This window comes from Schistocerca cancellata, chromosome 1 (genome assembly GCF_023864275.1).
Source record: "Schistocerca cancellata isolate TAMUIC-IGC-003103 chromosome 1, iqSchCanc2.1, whole genome shotgun sequence".
Taxonomy (NCBI): Eukaryota; Metazoa; Arthropoda; class Insecta; order Orthoptera; family Acrididae; genus Schistocerca; species Schistocerca cancellata.
The window spans coordinates 477274075-477293190 of NC_064626.1; the positions used below are offsets into that span (position 1 = coordinate 477274075).

Consider the following 19116-nt stretch of genomic DNA (forward strand, 5'->3'; position numbering starts at 1 on the left):
GCAAGAGCCTTAATACACTTTCCTGCAGCACACCTGAAGTTACTTGTACTAACATTGCTAAACTCTCCATCCAACATTACATACTGCATCATCGTTACCAAGAAATCCTCAATCCAGTCAGGTTGTTTCATAAACCATATGAGCATACTTTTGTTAATAAATATTATAGGTGTTGGTACAGTACTGATTCAAATGCTTTTCAGAAGCCAAGAAATACTGTGGCTGCCTGACTGCCTTATACCATGGCTTTCACAATGTCATGTGAGAAAAGTATGTATTTGGTTTTGCTTGACAACTATTGACTTGACTACTATTATTACTAATACTACTACTACTAGTACTACTTCTTTGTGCCACTGACAGCCTTCACCTTTTAACAGAATTTCTTTGGGTTTTGTGAGAGCTCTTTCAATAATATTCTTCTATGGTAACTGTTGAAGGCTTCATGCATTGCCCTTCTGACTGCTGAGGATATTTCATTATGAATCTTCCTATCTGCAGCTGCAGCCCTTTCCTTTGTTTTACACCTGTAGTAATAGCCATTTCTTTATAGAGAATATATACCCTGGATGGTCCCTCCAACTATAAACTGTTCTACTAGGTGTATTCTGTCCATTGCTTAACTTTTATTTATTGTTTGTCTTTCTATTAAGCCAGTATTGTAAGAATGATCAGTGGGTGGAAAAAAAAAAAAAAACTAACTACGATGAGCTCTTCACTTTTAATTTTTTCTACAAACAAATAATCAGTCTGGATCATGCCAATAAAGATAAAAATCATTGTTTGACATTCCCATGTTAATGTGCTAGAATACACTAACAAAAGTCATTCATGAACAGGTTAAGAAAGAAAACCTACCTTCATATCCTAGGAGTGCCATCCATGGAAACTGTCCTATCGTGGCATTTTGACCAGAAATTATTTTGTTTATATCTGATAATTCTCCACAAGTGCCATTCAATAACTGAAAATTATTATGCCTCAAAAGGTTGTCTGAACGTGGACAGCACACTTTGACTTCATCACCACTCGAACAAGGCAAGAAAAGAAGTTGCTCTGGTCTCTTCAGTGAGTTCACACAGTCAGTCAGATTTTTGCAGGTGTATGGAGATTGACATCGATATATTTGTGCATAACCCACATGCAGAACTGCAAACACTAAAAGTTAGTAAAAGGTGCTAATACAATTCAGTCATGTTGTACATTGATTAAACTTCAGTCAGTCAGCGTATGCTATCCAGCACTTCCCAAATCTGGATAAATTCTAGTATCTGATTCCATTCATCAGCTTTGAGTAATGATGTCATAACTAAGGTAAACACATTATGTAAAGGGAATCTATGAAAGCAATCGATCATGCTCATAAAGAAACGAACGTAATATACAATAAAATTACAATCACATTCATGCAGTTATTTACTTAGTCATGAATTATATTGAAATAAACTGAAGATAACGAAAATAATTAAGAACAAGAATTAAAAACAAATTTTCATGTCTGGTAAGAAGTATTCTCCTAATTTATACGACTAGAAAAGCACAGAGAACCTTTAAATTGCATTACGGTAAGGCACATGGTGAATCATACTGTTATAAAATAGCGTTAATTTTATATTAATTATTGAATCTTAACGGGAGAAGCACAGGAAAGTGGGAGTTTTGGGTGGGGAGAAACTAAAATGTGTCAGAAAAATGGGAAGATTAAATGAAAAAAAAAAAAAAAAAAAAAAAAAAAAAAAAAAAAAAAAAATTATGAACAGTAGCACAAAATGTGGAGAAACTGACACACTAAATTCTAAAAGAAAAGCCAGTACATGATAAATGAATATCTACAAAAAGTAAAGAATATTGGAGTCGACAACTAGAATTAACATATGTAGGTGATTTGCAGTTACAGATTCGAACCACTCCATGATTCATTTGCAAATTAGTTTTGCCATTGTATGCACTGGAATGTACTACCATTTCTACATTTGTAATTGCTCTCCAAAACTACTGCAATGTATAACTAAAACTGGAATCTGTAAATAGAACTGACCTTCTATATAGGTAAATTCTAGTAACTGATTCCAATATTAGAGACTTTTTTACAGTAGTTCAGAGAGCAATTACAAATGCAGAAATGATATTAGTCTACATTTTAGTACACACACGTGCTGAAAAAATGATCTAATTAATGAAGCATCGAATGGCTGGAATCGGTAACTAGAAATGACCTATATAGGAGGTCAATTCTAGTTGCCAATCCTAACTTTTGGATGGTTCATAATTTTGGATATTTTTACAGTAAATCTGTGTACTATGTTTTTGTAGGATTTCTAGATTTCTTATTGATCTCAGAACCACTATTAAAAACTAATAAATATTGTAGGTATAGCTTCCAAATTTTTCTTATTTTCATAGTAATGAAGATAGTAATACCATATGTAGAAATTCTATAACACTTTAGTGCACACACTTGTTAAAACGATCTAAGTAATGAACTGTGGAATGGTTGGACTCAGTAACTAGAATTAACTTATATAGGTCATTCCAGTTACAGATTCCAGTATTTGTTAGACCACTTTTTTCATCAATTTTCATTGCTTGGGTACTCATCCCATTAGATTTAACAATTAGTGTTAACAGTTAATGCTAATTCATAATATTACGACTTCACCATGTGCTTTACTGTACTGGATTTAAAAGTTCTCTGTGCTTTTATTACTCTCATAAATTATGATAATAATTTATTTCAGACATGTATTTTTCTCTTTTTCTGTTCTTGTTTCTTTTTGTTACCTTTAATTCTTGTCAGTATAATTTGTGGCCAAGTAATTAATCAACCGAACTGTGTTTGTAATTTTATCATACACTACATTCATTTGTTTACAAATATGATCAGTAGCTTTCAAAGATTGCATCTCTGTAGTGTCTCTGCCTTAGGTATGAAGTTATTGCTCGAAGCTGACGAGTGGTATCGGACACTAGAATTGACCCCCAAATCCTATTTGATTCCTAAATTACTTTAACCACTAAGTAATATCCAAATGTGTTAAAAACAGCAATTTAATTACATAATTATAAAAAAAGTAGCTAAGTCTTTTGTGACCAATGATATTAATTACCTGCAATTATATAGGCAATCCATTTCATTAAATTTTCTTTCACCATCATTCTGATAAATATTGTCAAATCATCAGAATTACATGGAATTTATAAGTGATCTGTGGGGGAGAAAAACAAATGAGAGCTACTGTTTTCCATTTTACAAAATTTCTTATTTTGGCAACTGGTACAGATCATCTAACATTAAAGTCACTTACCCTTTTTGTACGATTATCGAAAATGAATGAAAAAAAATCTATAAATAGGATTTTAACATGTCACTGACACAGAGCAGTGAGTATGCAGCCCTAATTCAGCTTCTTAAAGACCACATAAGGTATCACAGGAGACATACAGAATGAGTCTTTATGACATTTGTCAGTTTTGTACGAATTGTACCAGAACACCTAGATAAAAGATTAACTCAGAGTCTTTGAAAGACAACTCCAGCATTTTATCATTGTATCACCTTATATGATTAGATACAGAAACCATAAGTAACTGTTTCTGCAATGATTTTGAGTGTTTTGGGAGAAATTCAAAAGGAGCATTGTACAAACACATTCCAAATATTATCTATTGGCAAGGTGTCAAGGAAGCACAAAAGCCAAGTAATGGTTTCACTTCTCGCAGAGCATCTTGGGTAAGATTAAGTAAACAGTAATGTGTATTACCATGCTGAATAATGACACAGGATGATGGAAAGTCATACTGCAGAACCTCTTTCATGGGCTGTTGTGCTCTGCACATTCTTGAACTAACCACAAGAGGTAACTGGCAAGCCGAACTAATGACTTGCAAAGTCAAATTGCCTGATTAATGTCATTCACATTTCACAAATGAAGTGCTGCATTATCCAGTGTGGCAATGAATCATTCTACATTACAAGCATCAGCCATTATATACATGTAAATGGAGACAGGTTAAGGGTAAACAGCACAATGAATTTTGGAGGAAGAAGATCAGAAACCTATAAAAAGTGAAGAATGATTCTCATCTGCACTTGAAACTGCAGTGCTGGCTTCAAGGGCTTAGGATATCTCAGAATGCACTACCATTGTACACTTTGATGCTTGGTTAGATGTGTAGTGACACTTGGTTATATGTGTAATTCTTGTCAACAAGCAGTTTCTGTGGCTGGGGAAAATTCTGTTCCCATCTGTATGTTAGTATACAGTTAAGTTGGTGTAAAAAGATCCCTGATAGTTAGCAACACTGTTGCCAGCTTTCAACAGTGACATGCAAGTGTCTGCAGGCAAAACAAATCTTCTGCAGAGCAACACTGAGATGTTGCCACTGAGATGTTTACAAAATTGTGTAAAGCTGTCACGCCTAGCCAACTTCAACTGTCTTCGATCTTCTTCATTAACTCGACTATTGCTGCAGTGTTTGCTTTACATACTTTGGTCAGCTACACTAATGTCCTTACTATAACAACATTCTAAACCAAATGTAACAAGCTTTGGACAAATTTTATTTTACGAACATTAGATCTTGTTCCAATATTATTTGCCTAGACCTAACATTCATCTCTTAATGCTGGAGCCATCATCAGAGGCTATAAAGACTCAGACAGCAGTTTCAAACTTAAACATGCTCAGCAAGTTGAACAGTTTGTATGTATCTATGCAATAGCTGCATCGTAAATCATCAGACTACCGTCCAAAATTGCTGAGTTGTGATGACTTGTGTTATGGAGCTTGTAGTGGATTAGGTATGGTTTGCTGAGTCTGTTTAGGTATGGAGCTGCTATTTGAATCTTTATAGCCTCTGATGGTCCCTCCTGCATTACGAGATGAAACATTAGGCATTGAAACGTGCCTTGGACCATGGTCTAATGCTAATTTGCCGCTGCCATGACATCCTGCATTGTATGATGTAATAAGTTTATTTGTGTGAGCGCTTTCCACAGCAAGTATATAAATATTTCTTTCAATTTATAAAATGAGTAAATCATATGTGCTGCAACTGTGTTACATATAAATAATTACTGCACTCCCTGATCCTCAGTACAGTGTGAGGTCTCACAGAATGTGAAACTTCCTCCCTCCCCCTTCCCCCTGAAATGGGCTGAACATCTTAGCCTACAAAAAGTGTTTGTGTATGAGTGACAGTGAATAAGCGATAGTGAAAATTATAATCAAGTACTATCTAAGAAAAATAGTAATTTACTGCTGAAATCATAATAGCTGTTACCACATCATGATAAGTATAAACTACATACAACGTTTATAACAAAGAGTACAGTTCGTATGAGATTTGTACATAATATTTAACTGCCAGACATGTAACACTGACACATCCAGAATTAATTTTTCCACTCTGCAGCAGAATATGTGCTGATATGAAACTTCCTGGCAGATTAAACCTGTGTGCCAGACTGTAACATGAACTCATGACCTTTGCCTTTCATGGGCATGTGCTCTACTGATTGAACTACCCAAGCATGACTTGTAACCTGTCCTCAGAGAATTACTTCTGCCAGTCCTGCATCTCCTACCTTCTAACTTCACAGGAATTTTCCTGCATAACTTGCAGGACTAACACTCCTGGAAGAAAAGAGACGGTAGAGCACTTGCCTGTGAAAGGCAAAGGTCTCAAGTTCAAGTGCTGGTTTGGTACACAGTTTTAATTTGTCAGGAAATTTCATGTCAGCACACACTCTGCTGCAGAATGAAAACATACCCCACTCTGTGGTTACACAATATCTCTGCAATATCCTTTCTATCAGCAGTGACAGCCATGCAAAAGTTATGCAGGAGAACTTCTGTGAAGTGCGGAAGATAGGACACTGGTGTGAGGTTGGTTTATGAATTGTGCTCGGGTAGCTCAATTGGTAGAGCACTTACCCATGAAAGGCTAAAGGTCCAAGGGTTGAGTTCTGGTCTGGCACACAGTTTTCATCTACCAGGAAGTCTCACTCAGACACATATCAATACTTTCTATATTCACATTTTAGATGTTTTTGACATTGGCTTGTAATATGAGGGAAAACATCACAAACTGAAAGTACAACACTACTGAAAGATTTTAGAGCCCAAAGGCATCTGGTATTTTCAGTTACAAGGAGAAGAAGTGGATGGGAAAATAGTTTTGAGATTTCACAACAGATGGCTCTGGGTACACTTGGCACTGGTTAGTATTCACCATATGTTCTGGCTTTCTTCAAACTGTCACTGAATTGATGTGTGTCTATGTGAGAATATGAGTTAGGTTTGTGAAGACAATGATTCTTACTTCCAGGGGGGTCAGAAGGGGGTGGGGTGTGAGAAGGAGGAATAATTTCCTTCCCTGACCCTCAGTACAGTACACCTTTGTGTGTGTCAGTTTAGACTGAAAGCAACAACATAACTCACAGAACATACTTACAACTCCAAGATAATGGACAATTTAGTTGTGAGAGATGTACAAACTTTGTTATTCTGTCAGCAAATTAAAATTATTCTGCTGTTATAGACTTTGAAAATATTTAAGAACAGTGTATAACAGAGATTTTTAAAGAACTCTCTAAAAAACATGTATTGTTGAGTGTATGATGAGGCCAGGGCCCATACATTGTTGGAAGTTAGAATTATTAGGGTACAGGATTAATGAAGGGAGCAATGTCCTTGCCCCCTCCTCCTTCAGCCCACACTCACCTTCATTGAGTGACAAACTATATCATAGAGGAACTGTGCAGACCTTCATCAGGATTACTGGATATACAGACAGTTTATTTTTACCTTAATCTGACTTAATTTGATTGTTACACACTGAGTAGGCTGGAAGTGAGCCACACCAATGACCTAGAATTATGCAAGTGGACAGGGCAAGCAATTAATGACAATTTCTGGTTAGGGGAATCAAGAAATTTTTATGCCTGTGTGGTGTGTGTGTGTGTGTGTGTGTGTGTGTGTGTGTGTGTGTGTGTGTGTGTGTGTGTGTGTGCGTGTGTAATTCATCTCATTAGTATACAGTTACACTAACAGGAGTTGTGCAGCAGTGACTGTCACAATACAGATCCTTTGCCAATGAGCGATCCACAAAACTTCTTCACATATAAAAAAAAGTGTAGCTGTTCTGAGTGTGGAAGATGAATATTTTCATTTAAGAATGTCATGTAATTAGCTTACTTTTGGTAAATTACTTATTTGGTTAGACTTTGTATACAGAATGATTTTTTTTCCACCATTTACAAACTCTAGGGATCGATCGGTATGAGGATATAGAACAAAAACGATCTAATGAACTTATGTCCAGAAATACATGGTTTCCGTGCTAGAGACCATTTATTCAATCATACTTTGTTACAGACACTGCTGTCTAACACACACTATACCATGCAGCCACAGTTACAGTACGTGTTGAAAATTGTTTCCGTGTGCCTTAACGCACATGTATATGTGCCGTAGCACGTTCTGTCTCACATGTTCACATCGGCCAGGCTGCATCCAAACAGTGTTGAAGGCAGTACGAATATGCTGCTCCAGTGTCTCCAGATCTGGAATGGGCTCTGCATAAAAGACACTTTTGAGATGGGCCCCCTAACCAGAAATCACACGAGTTGAGATCCGGTGAATAAGCAGGTCACGCAACAGATTGTCTGATCGAGATGCATCTGGACATTAATGATGAAGTGGGCTGGAGCACCGGCATGTAGCAGCCACATAACCTTTGAATCATCATTGGCACTTCTTGTAGCAGTGGAGGTGAAGTCACCCACAAAAAACATCGATAGTTCCATCCTGTTATGTGATGTGGATGGAAGACTGATCTCAAAATATGACTGCCAATAATTTCAACCCACTCATTCCAGCTGCACCGATGCTGACAATTTGCTGTCACCATACCATGGGGGTTCTGCAAACTACCCCACAGATGACTCTTATGAAAACTGAATATGCCACTCTGTGTAAATGTGACCTCATCTGTGAACAGATGGATGACACAAATCCTGGGATCATAGTCGCCTGATGCAAAAAGCAGTGACAAAGCTGCTCCTGATATGGAAAGTATGTCACTAGTAAATCTTGCAAAAGCTGTAGGTGATAAGGTAACAACAACTGTCACGGAGAATGTTCCACATGGCCATTTCACAGGCAGGCCAACTGCCTGGTACTGTCCTCAAAGTCTGATGTCCAAACATTTATGGTATGTCCTTCATGATTTCCTGCGTCCTGAAATGACCTTGTCTCAGACAAACAGTGAAACACTGTTGCAAACATTGAATGCTGTGGTTAATGTCAGTGGGGATAGGTCTCTTGATACACTCTTGTTGCCCACTGCTCACTGCCATTTGCCTTTCTGTAAGTAAGCTCTTAATTCGAATAGAGAACTGTTGTGTACAACACTGTATCACATCTACTATGAGGTAGGTCAGTAAGAGAAGTGAACTGGACACAACATTACCAGTGTTTATGGCAGGAGAGTGCCCTAGGGCATGACATGTGAGGAGCAGTACCACCTTCCAGGAGGAACCAGGTATACTGTAACTGGCTGCATGGTACAGTGCGTATTAGACTGCAATCTCTGTAACAAAGTATGATTGAACAAATGGTCTGTAGCATTTCTGGACATAAGTTCATTAGACGTTTTTGTTCCATATCCTCTGATCGATCAATCCCTACAGATTGTACATGATGAAAAAAATCACACTGTATAATTACCTTATTCATTACTTTCATTTGCTCCCTTTTAAGTTTCACATTATCATATTCTGAGATTTTCTCAGAGTGATTCATTTGTGGTATGTTTTTGGGTTTCTACCAAATTACTCTGTAAACTTTTTGAAAGAAATTTCTGCCATTTGACCATAAATTATGCTTCATTTATTTCACACAATCATGATTTCAGCTTTATAGCCATTTTCAAGTGCAAGCTGAAATGTCACAAAATTTCTGACCTGCCTAAATGACATGTCATTTCACCTCAACAGGAAGGGGAAGGGTAAATTGGCTGGGGAAATAGCAGGAAAGTTAAAGGGGGGAGGCACTGTCATGAGTGGTAAAATACCAGTGGTTATAGGATTCAGAAAAGACCCTTTTTTAGGGTAGGGAGGACAGAAAGAAAGCAAATTTTAAGAGAGGTTAGAACTGAGACAAACCTTCAGTTTGAGAAAGAAATCAAAAAACATAATTCCAGCTTATTACATCAGCATAAACAGCCATTGGTTAAGAATTTTCAACTGTCAGCAGATATTTTAACTCCACCCAATTTTAACTCAGTCAATGTGAAATGTCAGCTATCTTTATTGCATCAAAATATTCGAGGACTGAGAAATAAAATTAATGAATTAACTATCTGCATAGATGAATTAGAGTCTTCAAACCCAGCTGACATAATCTGCCTCTCTGAACATCATGTGACCACTGGTATAGAACTTTTAAGTGTTACAGGGTTTAGGTTAGCATCTCACTTTTGTAGATCAGAAATGGAGAAAGGAGGAGTTGCCACATTCATCAGGAACTGTCATAAATTTAAGAACATAGACATTCATAAATTTTGCCTAGAACAGCATATGGAAGCATGTGCAACAGAATTAGATTTTCACAAAAAATCTTTCATAATATTAAGTGTATATCGAGCACCTGCAGGTAACTTTAATCTGTTTGTAAACCACCTTGAAGTTGTGCTGGCCCATTTAACAACCAAAAACAAAGAAATAGTGGTTGCTGGTGATTTCAATGTAGATTTCCTTAAAGACTCTCCGAATAAGAACTTATTTGAGTTAGTAACACTATCATTCAACTTAATTCCCACAGTAAAGTTCCCCACTAGGATAGCCACTTGCTCACAAACAGCCATTGATAATATCTTTATAGAAAAGTCCAATGAACAAAATTATATTACAAAACCAATAGCCAATGGCCTCTCAGACCATGACATGCAGTTCCTTCTGTTAAATGTTATTACTGAACAGGATATAAAATCTGTTAAATCTGAGCTCAAGAGGGTAATCAGTAAGCCAAAAATTGATTATTTTAGGACACTCCTCAGAGACATTCACTGGACTGATGTTTACAGTGCTCATGGCATGAATGAAAAATATAACATTTTTGCTAATAAAGTGCTTACCTTATTTGAACACTGCTTTCCCCCAAAACTTACCAAGGTTAGAGGAAAATCTACAAAGAAGCCATGAATTACTCGAGGGATAGGGGTATCTTGTAAAACAAAAAGAAAACTGTATCTGTCAATCCGAAACATTTCCAATGTTGATGCTATAGCACATTAAAGAAATACTGCAAAATATTAAAGACTGTAATACGGATGTCAAAGCAAATATATTACAAGGAAAAGATAGTCATATCAGATAACAAAATAAAGACAATATGGGATATAGTGAAGGAGGAGACCGGTAGAACCAGACATGAAGAGGAACAAATAGCATTAAGAGTAAATGATACATTGGTGACAGATGTGTATAGTGTTGCAGAACTTTTTAACAAACATTTTATAACTGTTACTGAAAAGATGGGGTTGTCAGGTTCGGTAGATGCTGCTATGGATTACCTTAGACCAGACATTTCAAGTAATTTCCATAATATGAATTTGACCCTCACTACCCCAACAGAAATAATGTCCATCATAAAATCTTTAAAATCAAAAACATCTAGTGGGTATGATGAAATATCAACAAAGTTAATTAAAGAATGTGATTCTGAGCTAAGTAACATATTAAGCTATCTGTGTAACCAGTCGTTTATCAGTGGAATATTTCCTGAATGGCTGAAATATGCTGAAGTTAAGCCACTGTTTAAGAAGGGAGATAAAGAAATAGCATCAAATTTCCGTCCAATTTCACTGTTACCAGCATTCTCAAAAATTTTCGAAAAAGTAATGTACAGTCGTCTTTATAACCATCTTATCTCAAATAACATACTGTCAAAGTCACAGTTTGGATTTCTAAAAGGTTCTGATATTGAGAAGGCTATCTTCACTTACAGTGAAAATGTGCTTAATTCATTAGACAAAAAATTGCAGGCAACTGGTATATTTTGTGATCTATCAAAGGCATTTGACTGTGTAAATCACAATATCCTTTTAAGTAAACTAGAATATTATAGTGTAACAGGAAATGCTGCAAAATGGTTCAAATCTTATATCTCTGGCAGGAAACAAAGGGTGTTATTAGGAAAGAGACATGTATCAAGCTATCAGGCATCATCCAACTGGGAACTAATTACATGTGGGGTCCCACAAGGTTCCATTTTGGGGCCCTTACTTTTTCTTGTGTATATCAATGACCTTTCATCAGTAACATTACCAAATGCCAAGTTTGTTTTGTTTGCCGATGATACAAACATTGCAATAAATAGCAAATCAAGTGTAGTCTTAGAAAGATCAGCCAATAAAATATTTGTGGACATTAATCACTGGTTCCTAGCCAATTCTTTGTCACTAAACTTTGAAAAAACACACTACATGCAGTTCAGAACTTGTAAGGGGTGTCCCAAGAGTATATGTCTAACATATGATGACAAGAAGATAGAAGAAGTGGACAGTGTTAAATTCTTGGGATTACAGCTTGATAATAAATTCAATTGGGAGGAGCACACCACAGAACTGCTGAAGCGTCTTAACAAATCTCTGTTTGCAATGCGAATTTTGTCAGACGTAGGGGATATAAAAATGAAAAAGTTGGCATACTATGCTTACTTTCATTCCATAATGTCATATGGGATTATTTTTTGGGGTAATTCATCAAGCCAAGCCAAAGTTTTCCGGGCACAAAAACGTGCAGTAAGAATTATATGTGGTGTGAACTCAAGAACATCCTGCAGAAGCCTGTTTAGGGAACTAGGGATACTAACTACAGCTTCCCAATATATTTATTCCTTAATGAAATTTGTCATTAAAAATATATCACTTTTTCAAACCAACAGCTCAATTCATGGAATCAATACTAGAAATAAGAATAATCTTCACAAGAATTTAAAGTCACTTAGTCTTGTACAAAAAGGTGTGCATTATTCAGGAACACACATTTTCAATAACTTGCCAGCAGCCATAAAAAGCTTAACAACCAATGGAATTCAGTTTAAGAGAAGCCTAAAGGATTTATTGGTGGCCAACTCCTTCTACTCCATTGATGAATTTCTTAGTAAAACCAACTGATTTGTATATAAGTACAACATAACTTCTGCACAATTTCATGTGTGTAAGTATAATCTAACTTCTGCACCATTTCAGTGCAGTAATGTGTTCATTGTAAATAAGTATTACAGTAGTTGTATTACATGTTTATTACCTTATAAATAAATAAAAAACTTTTTTATTTTAAATTCAGTGCATTAGTATTTGTAAAATGACTCTTAGTGTTCATTAAAAAATGACGATCATTCCACTTGGGACCTGTGGAATGGTACATTAGCTTATTTGTTTTAGTTGTAAATATTTGTCATGTATTGTTGTTTTTCTGACATGTTCCACATCTAGGAGGATCTCCTCACTACGGATCAATTGGAATGAAAGTAAATCTAATCTAATCTAAAATCATTGAATGAACCAACTGAGGATCATGACATGCCACCTTGGCTGCTACATCCATCCTTTCACTCCCCACAATACCCATGTGCTCTGGCACCCAGCATAAAGACATGTCATTGATAGTCTTTTTAAGTAGAGAAGAGTATCCTGGATATCCTGGACTACATTATCATCTTGCGGAGACTGAAGGGCACTGAGGGAGTCAGAACAGATGAGGAATTAGGCAGGCATGGCACATCTCATCTACTCCAGTGCTCTCAGTATCGCAGATAATTCAGCATCAAATATAGTGAACTCTGGAGACAACAGAATCTTGAGAACATGGTCCAGGAAAACAACAGAACAACCAACAGAATTTCCTTGTTTAGATCCATCCTCTTATACAGCTGCGTAGTTGCAGTGCTAATTTAAAATGCCAGAAAATATTGTATGAAAAAGAAGCAGGAATGTAGCTTCTCCTATACTGCACCAAGTCTATAGCTATTCTGGGCCTCTATAATAACCAAGATGGCAGTCGATTATAATCCTGGATTTGGACCTATATATGTCTCACACCAAGGTTCTCCAACACACACTTCACACAAATCCTTTAAGACCTTGCCGCCCATGGGCAATTTGTAAAGAGGTATTCCATAGTTGGCCGAGTAACAATGGTATGCTGCTGAATTGGGAGTAGCGAGGAATGCAAACACTGATGCACCACAAGGAGTTTCTGTCAGATGGTAAGTGGCAGTTCACCAGTTGAGCACAGAGGCTGAGTATGGGGCTGGTCCTATAAGCACCGATAGCCAGCCTGATGCCCTCATGGTGTTCAGCGATAGTTATCTTTAGGTAAGAAGGCCTCTCTGAACCATATGCTATACATCCATAGTCCAAACATGATCATAGAATGGCCCTATAAACTTTAGCAGACATGCCCTCTGCATTCCAGACACTTCAATATGTTCAGTGCCTTCTGGGTCCTTGTCTTTAGGTCCTTTAGGTGTGGTGACAATGACCATTTGGATTAAAAAATTAAATCCAGAAACCTCACAGAGTCTTTAAAAGGGAGAACGGTGTGTCATGTTCACAATTTGGGCAAATTAAAAATATGACAACAACGATTAAAATGAACACAAAATGTAAAACCAGCCCTTGTAGCTCACTCCTCCAAACTCTTTACTGTAAGTTGCAGTTGATGACTCACAGTTTTGGTATTGGAAGAAGAGCAGAAGAGAGAAATCATCCATAAATAAGAAGCATTAATGGCTATGCCAAAGAGAGTAACAAGTAAAACATTGCTCTTGGGAACATCATTTTCGTGCACAAAACTATCTGTCAGCACATCATTGGTTCTGTACCTAAAAAGCCATCTTAACAGAATGGACCAAATGAAGATGGAGGGATGACAATGAAAGACCCTCTGGTGTAGCTGACTGAGAATAGTGTGCTCTGATAGCTAGTGGGACACATTTGGTCCTTTCCAGGTTTGAGATGAAGGATCAAAATTGTTTCCCATCGTGAGTTGGGGAATTAGCCTGTCAGCAATATCGAATTAAAACATCACAAGAGGATTTCCTTGGACACTGTTTGTAAGTGCTGCAGCTGCTTTACTGGATTTAGTCATGGCCAGGTGCCACATCACGAACATCAGATAGTGCCAAATCCAGCTACCGCATGGAGAATGGGCAGTTGCAAGACTCGGAACTGTTGGAACTTAAGTCCAACATGCCTCTCCCTACAGTCACGTAGTAGTGGATGAAAGCCAGATCCTGGCTGGAATTGGCAGAAACCACTGCAAAATGCTCTCCCATTATCTGAGTTATGTCTCTGGGCAATGTTTGGAGACACCCCTGCTTCAACAATGCTGCTAAAGGTAGCCTACTTCTTTTACCCAAAATCCTCATGAAGGCTTCCCATAATGGTGTAGCACAAGGGGAACAGCCGATGGAGTCCAGAAACACTTCCAATAATCTTTTTTTCGCTCTCACTGGTGATACACTGAGCCTTGGACCTTGTTAATCAAAGGGCTGTGAGCTTTTTCACCACTGTGTGGCACTTAAAAGACAGCAGGGACGCATGCCAGACTCAGATTACTTAACACCACCCAGCAGTCCATCAAGGAACAAGTTGCCTCCTAAAATGACTGAGGACTTTGATATGGAGCAATCAGTGGCATGGTGGATTACTCATGTGATGTGGTCCACCCACTCCTGGAAACTGTCATGGCATTCAAACATAGCCAAGAGGCTGAACAGCATCCAGTCAGCTCTGCTGATCATCCATCATGGCTGTGTTCTTTCAGGTAGAACTCCATTCAGTAAATGAATGCAGAGTGGGAAGTGATCACTGGAATGAAGATAATCAATTATCATTTCCCACTGAACAGAGGCCAAGAGGAATGGAGAGCAGAAAGAGGGGTTGATGGTTGACAATGACCCAGTAGCAGACAGAAATGAGTGGGAGTGCCATTGTTAAGGATGCACAGTTCGTAAGACATCATGAGGCTCTCCAAAACCCTTCGCTAAGGGCAAGTAGGGATCATGCCCCACAATATATGATGGGCATTGAAGTCCCCAGTAGGACAAATGTTTGGGGGAGTTGTTCTATAAGATCTTGTAGTGGGACTTTGAATTTCGCCGCCGCGCTGCACTCATTCCCTCAGACATGAATTGTGCCGTCGCAGCGGTATGAGCACTCGATGGCAGAGAAAATACTAAAATTGTAACACTTTTTTGTTTTTCTATCCATTTCATTATTGTCACTCGAGAGCGGAAGCTTAATGCAGACGTGATCTGAGGCTGACGTAAAACACTTAATAGCTAGTCTTGATCTGATTTTAATGTGTAGACATATTGAGGAAGTTGTTATGAAATTTGGAGGAGGGAAGCAACGTAAAATAAATTGCATTTAATATCAAGACGGTTTCGTGTACATTAGAAATTCCTGGACAATGAAACTTATTGCAAGATTTCGGAGCAGACTTTTCATGCAGAATTGAAGATTTTTAAAGACCTGGACGCCGCACGAAACAAGAAGACATGTTAACATGGTAAAGAATTAACTCTAAGCTATGCCATTTCCCCCTGTTAGTTACATTTTGTTATTCTCTGATTCTTTTCAATAATTTTTGTAGTGGAAATTGGTTTAACTTTTGCTCAAAAACGCCACAAGGACCACTCCAACTATAGCTTTTCTGTAATACGAAGTCTGATCTGCATTTCTTTCTTTCTTTCCCTTTTTTCACGGTCATTAACGATTTTTTTTAAAAAAAAAAATACATTTTCACTTACGATTTCTTCCAACAATTTCAACTTTTTTTTCCTTTTTCTTTTCTTCTCTCTCTTTTTTTTATTGAACACTACAATCTGTTAGAGCCTCAGAGTCAGTTGTATCTTGTGGAAGTAAGTACAGCAGCAAACAGTGCTCCTCCAACACACAAGAACTTCAACTGCAACCACGTGTGGGTCAGTACCCAAGGAGAGAGCAGAGGAGTGGTGTATGTTATTGACAAACACAACAACCCCTCCCTCGGGCTTTTCCCCAGTTGTGTCATCCTTGTTATTAAGGGTATAGCCCCATAGTATAGGGGCATCGTATGCTTTAAAATGCATTTCCTGCAAATGCAACCACAGGAGGTCTTTCTGTGCTAGGAGTTTCAGTTCCTCCACATGTGTCCTGAACCCCTTAATGTTCCAGTATAGTATGGGAGTCATTTGTTACAGGGGTTGCATTTTCACCCTGTCTTTCTACAAGGGAAGAGAGCTCAAAGTCAGTGGAGACTAGGTGTTGGGGCAAGATGAGTGCCCTAGGCTGACATCAAGGTCCATCAACTGTGAAGATGAATGATGCGAGTTGTCGTGTAAAGTGAATTTGATATTGTCAGATCGCTTGCTTCCTGTCCCCCATCAGCAGCTGATACTTTGCCTTTGCTTTGATTTTTTTGCCTGGGGAGGATTCAGAGTCAGTACTGGACGGTGGCCCAGACTGAACCTTCAGATAAGTAGTGAGCACTGCAGCATCAGCTATGAAGGCTTTGTCTGACGTTCTTGCAGAAAGTATGGACTTCAAAGTAACTGCAGCAGCACAAGCTAATTGACAAATGCAGATAGTAAGCTGACAGTAGCAATCTCTGTTTGTGTAGCAACATCAGCTTTCTGAAACGGCTGTTTAACAAACAAAGCAAAGGAGGCAGCAAATGTGGGAGGATGCATCACCCTTTTTGGCCTCACCATATGGGATGCATTTTATTGTTTTATCTCATGTATAAAAACAATAAAATGCATCCCATATGGTGAGGCCAAAAAGGATGATGCATCCTCCCACATTTTTTATCTCCTGTATCCCCCCCATGAACCACAGACCTTCCGTTGGTGGGGAGGCTAGTGTGCCTCAGCGATACAGATAGCCGTACCATAGGTGCAACCACAATGGAGGGGTATCTATTGAGAGGCCAGACAAACATATGGTTCCTGAAGAGGGGCAGCAGCCTATTCAGTAGTTGCAGGGGCAACAGTCTGGATGATTGACTGATCTGGCCTTGTAACACTAACCAAAATGGCCTTGCTGTGCTGGTACTGTGAACAGCTGAAAGCAAGGGGAAACTACGGCCGTAATTTTTCCCTAGGACATGCAGCTTTACTGTATGATTAAATGATGATGGCGTCCTCTTGGATAAAACATTCCAGAGGTAAAATAGTCCCCCATTCGAATCTCCGGGCGGTGACTACTCAGGAGGACGTCGTTATCAGGAGAAAGAAAACTGGCGTTCTACGGATCGGAGCGTGGAATGTCAGATCCCTTAATCAGGCAGGTAGGTTAGAAAATTTAAAAAGGGAATTGGATAGGTTAAAGTTGGATACAGTGAGAATTAGTGAAGTTCGGTGGCAGGAGGAACAAGCCTTTTGGTCAGGTGAATACAGGGTTATAAATACAAAATCAAATAGGGGTAATGCAGGAGTAGGTTTAATAATGAATAAAGCAATAGGAATGCGGGTAAGCTACTACAAACAGCACAGCGAACGCCTTGTTGTGGCCAAGATAGACACGAAGCCCATGTCTATGACAGTAGTACAAGTCTATATGCCTACTAGCTCTGCAGATGATGAAGAAATTGAAGAAATGTATGATGAGATAAAAGAAATTATTCAGGTAGTGAAGGGAGACGAAAATTTAATGGTCATGGGTAACTGGAATTCGATAGTAGGAAAAGGAAGAAAAGGAAACGTAGTAGGTGAATGTGGTTTGGGGTTAAGAAATGAAAGAGGAAGCCGCCTGGTGGAATTTTGCACAGAGCACAACTCAATCATAGCTAACACTTGGTTCAAGAATCATAAAAGAAGGTTTCAGATAGATTATATAATGGTAAGGCAGAGATTTAGGAACCTGGTTTTAAATTGTAAGACATTTCGAGGAGCAGATGTGGACTCTGACCACAATCTATTGGTTATGAACTGCAGGTTAAAACTGAAGAAACTGAAAAAAGGTGGGAATTTAAAGATGGGGGGAAAGAAATACAGTAGAAGAAGAGTGGATAGCTTTGAGGGATGAAGTAGTGAAGGCAGCAGAGGATCAAGTAGGTAAAAAGACGAGGGCTAGTAGAAATCCTTGGGTGACAGAAGAAATATTGAATTTAATGGACGAAAGGAGAAAATATAAAAATGCCGTAAATGAAGCAGGCAAAAAGGAATACATACGCCTCAAAAATGAGATCGACAGGAAGTGCAAACTGGATAAGCAGGCATGGCTAGAGGACAAATGTAAGGATGTAGAGGCTTATCTCACTAGAGGTAAGATAGATACTGCCTACAGTAAAATTAAAGAGACCTTTGGAGAAAAGAGAACCACTTGTATGAATATCAATAGCTCAGATGGAAACCCAGTTCTAAGCAAAGAAGGGAAAGCAGAAAAGGGAAGGAGTTTACAGAGGGTCTATACAAGGGCGATGTACTTGACGACAATATTATGGAAATGGAAGAGGATGTAGATGAAGATGAAATGGGAGATATGATACTGTGTGAAGAGTTTGATAGAGCACTGAGAGACCTAAGGCGAAACAAGGCCCCAGGAGTAGACAACATTCCATTAGAACTACTGACAGCCTTGGGAGAGCCACGCGAAATACCCTCAGAAGAATATAATAATTCCAATCCCAAAGAAAGCAGGTGTTGACAGATGTGAAAATTACCAAACTATCAGTTTAATAAGTCACAGCTGCAAAATACTAACTCGAATTCTTTACAGACGAATGGAAAAACTGGTAGAAGCTGACCTCGGGGAAGATCAGTTTGGATTCTGTAGAAATATGGGAACACGTGAGGCAATACTGACCTTACGACTTATTTTAGAAGCTAGATTAAGAAAAGGGAAACCTATGTTTCTAGCATTTGTAGACTTAGAGAAAGCTTTTGACAATGTTGACTGGAATACTCTCTTTCAAATTCTGAAGGCGGCAGGTGTAAAATACAGGGAGCGAACGGCTGTTTACAATTTGTACAGAAACCAGATGGCAGTTATAAGAGTCAAGGGACATGAAAGGGAAGCTGTGGTTGGGAAGGGAGTGAGACAGGGTTGTAGCCTGTC

At 38.3% G+C, this 19116-nt stretch overlaps 1 protein-coding gene across 2 annotated transcripts in view; it reads right to left on the reverse strand.

Annotated features, from left to right (window-relative positions):
- The window catches only part of LOC126177384 (CLIP domain-containing serine protease B9-like), a 151477-nt gene that overhangs the window by 86579 nt on the left and 45782 nt on the right, over positions 1 to 19116 (reverse strand). For both annotated transcript variants that reach the window (XM_049924452.1, XM_049924453.1), the window contains exons 2-3: positions 3108 to 3206; positions 855 to 1149 (exon numbers count right to left, since the gene is read on the reverse strand). In XM_049924452.1, the coding sequence (XP_049780409.1) occupies positions 855 to 1149; positions 3108 to 3156 (344 nt within the window). In that variant the 5' untranslated portion in view covers positions 3157 to 3206. The remainder of the gene's footprint in view (positions 1 to 854; positions 1150 to 3107; positions 3207 to 19116) is intronic.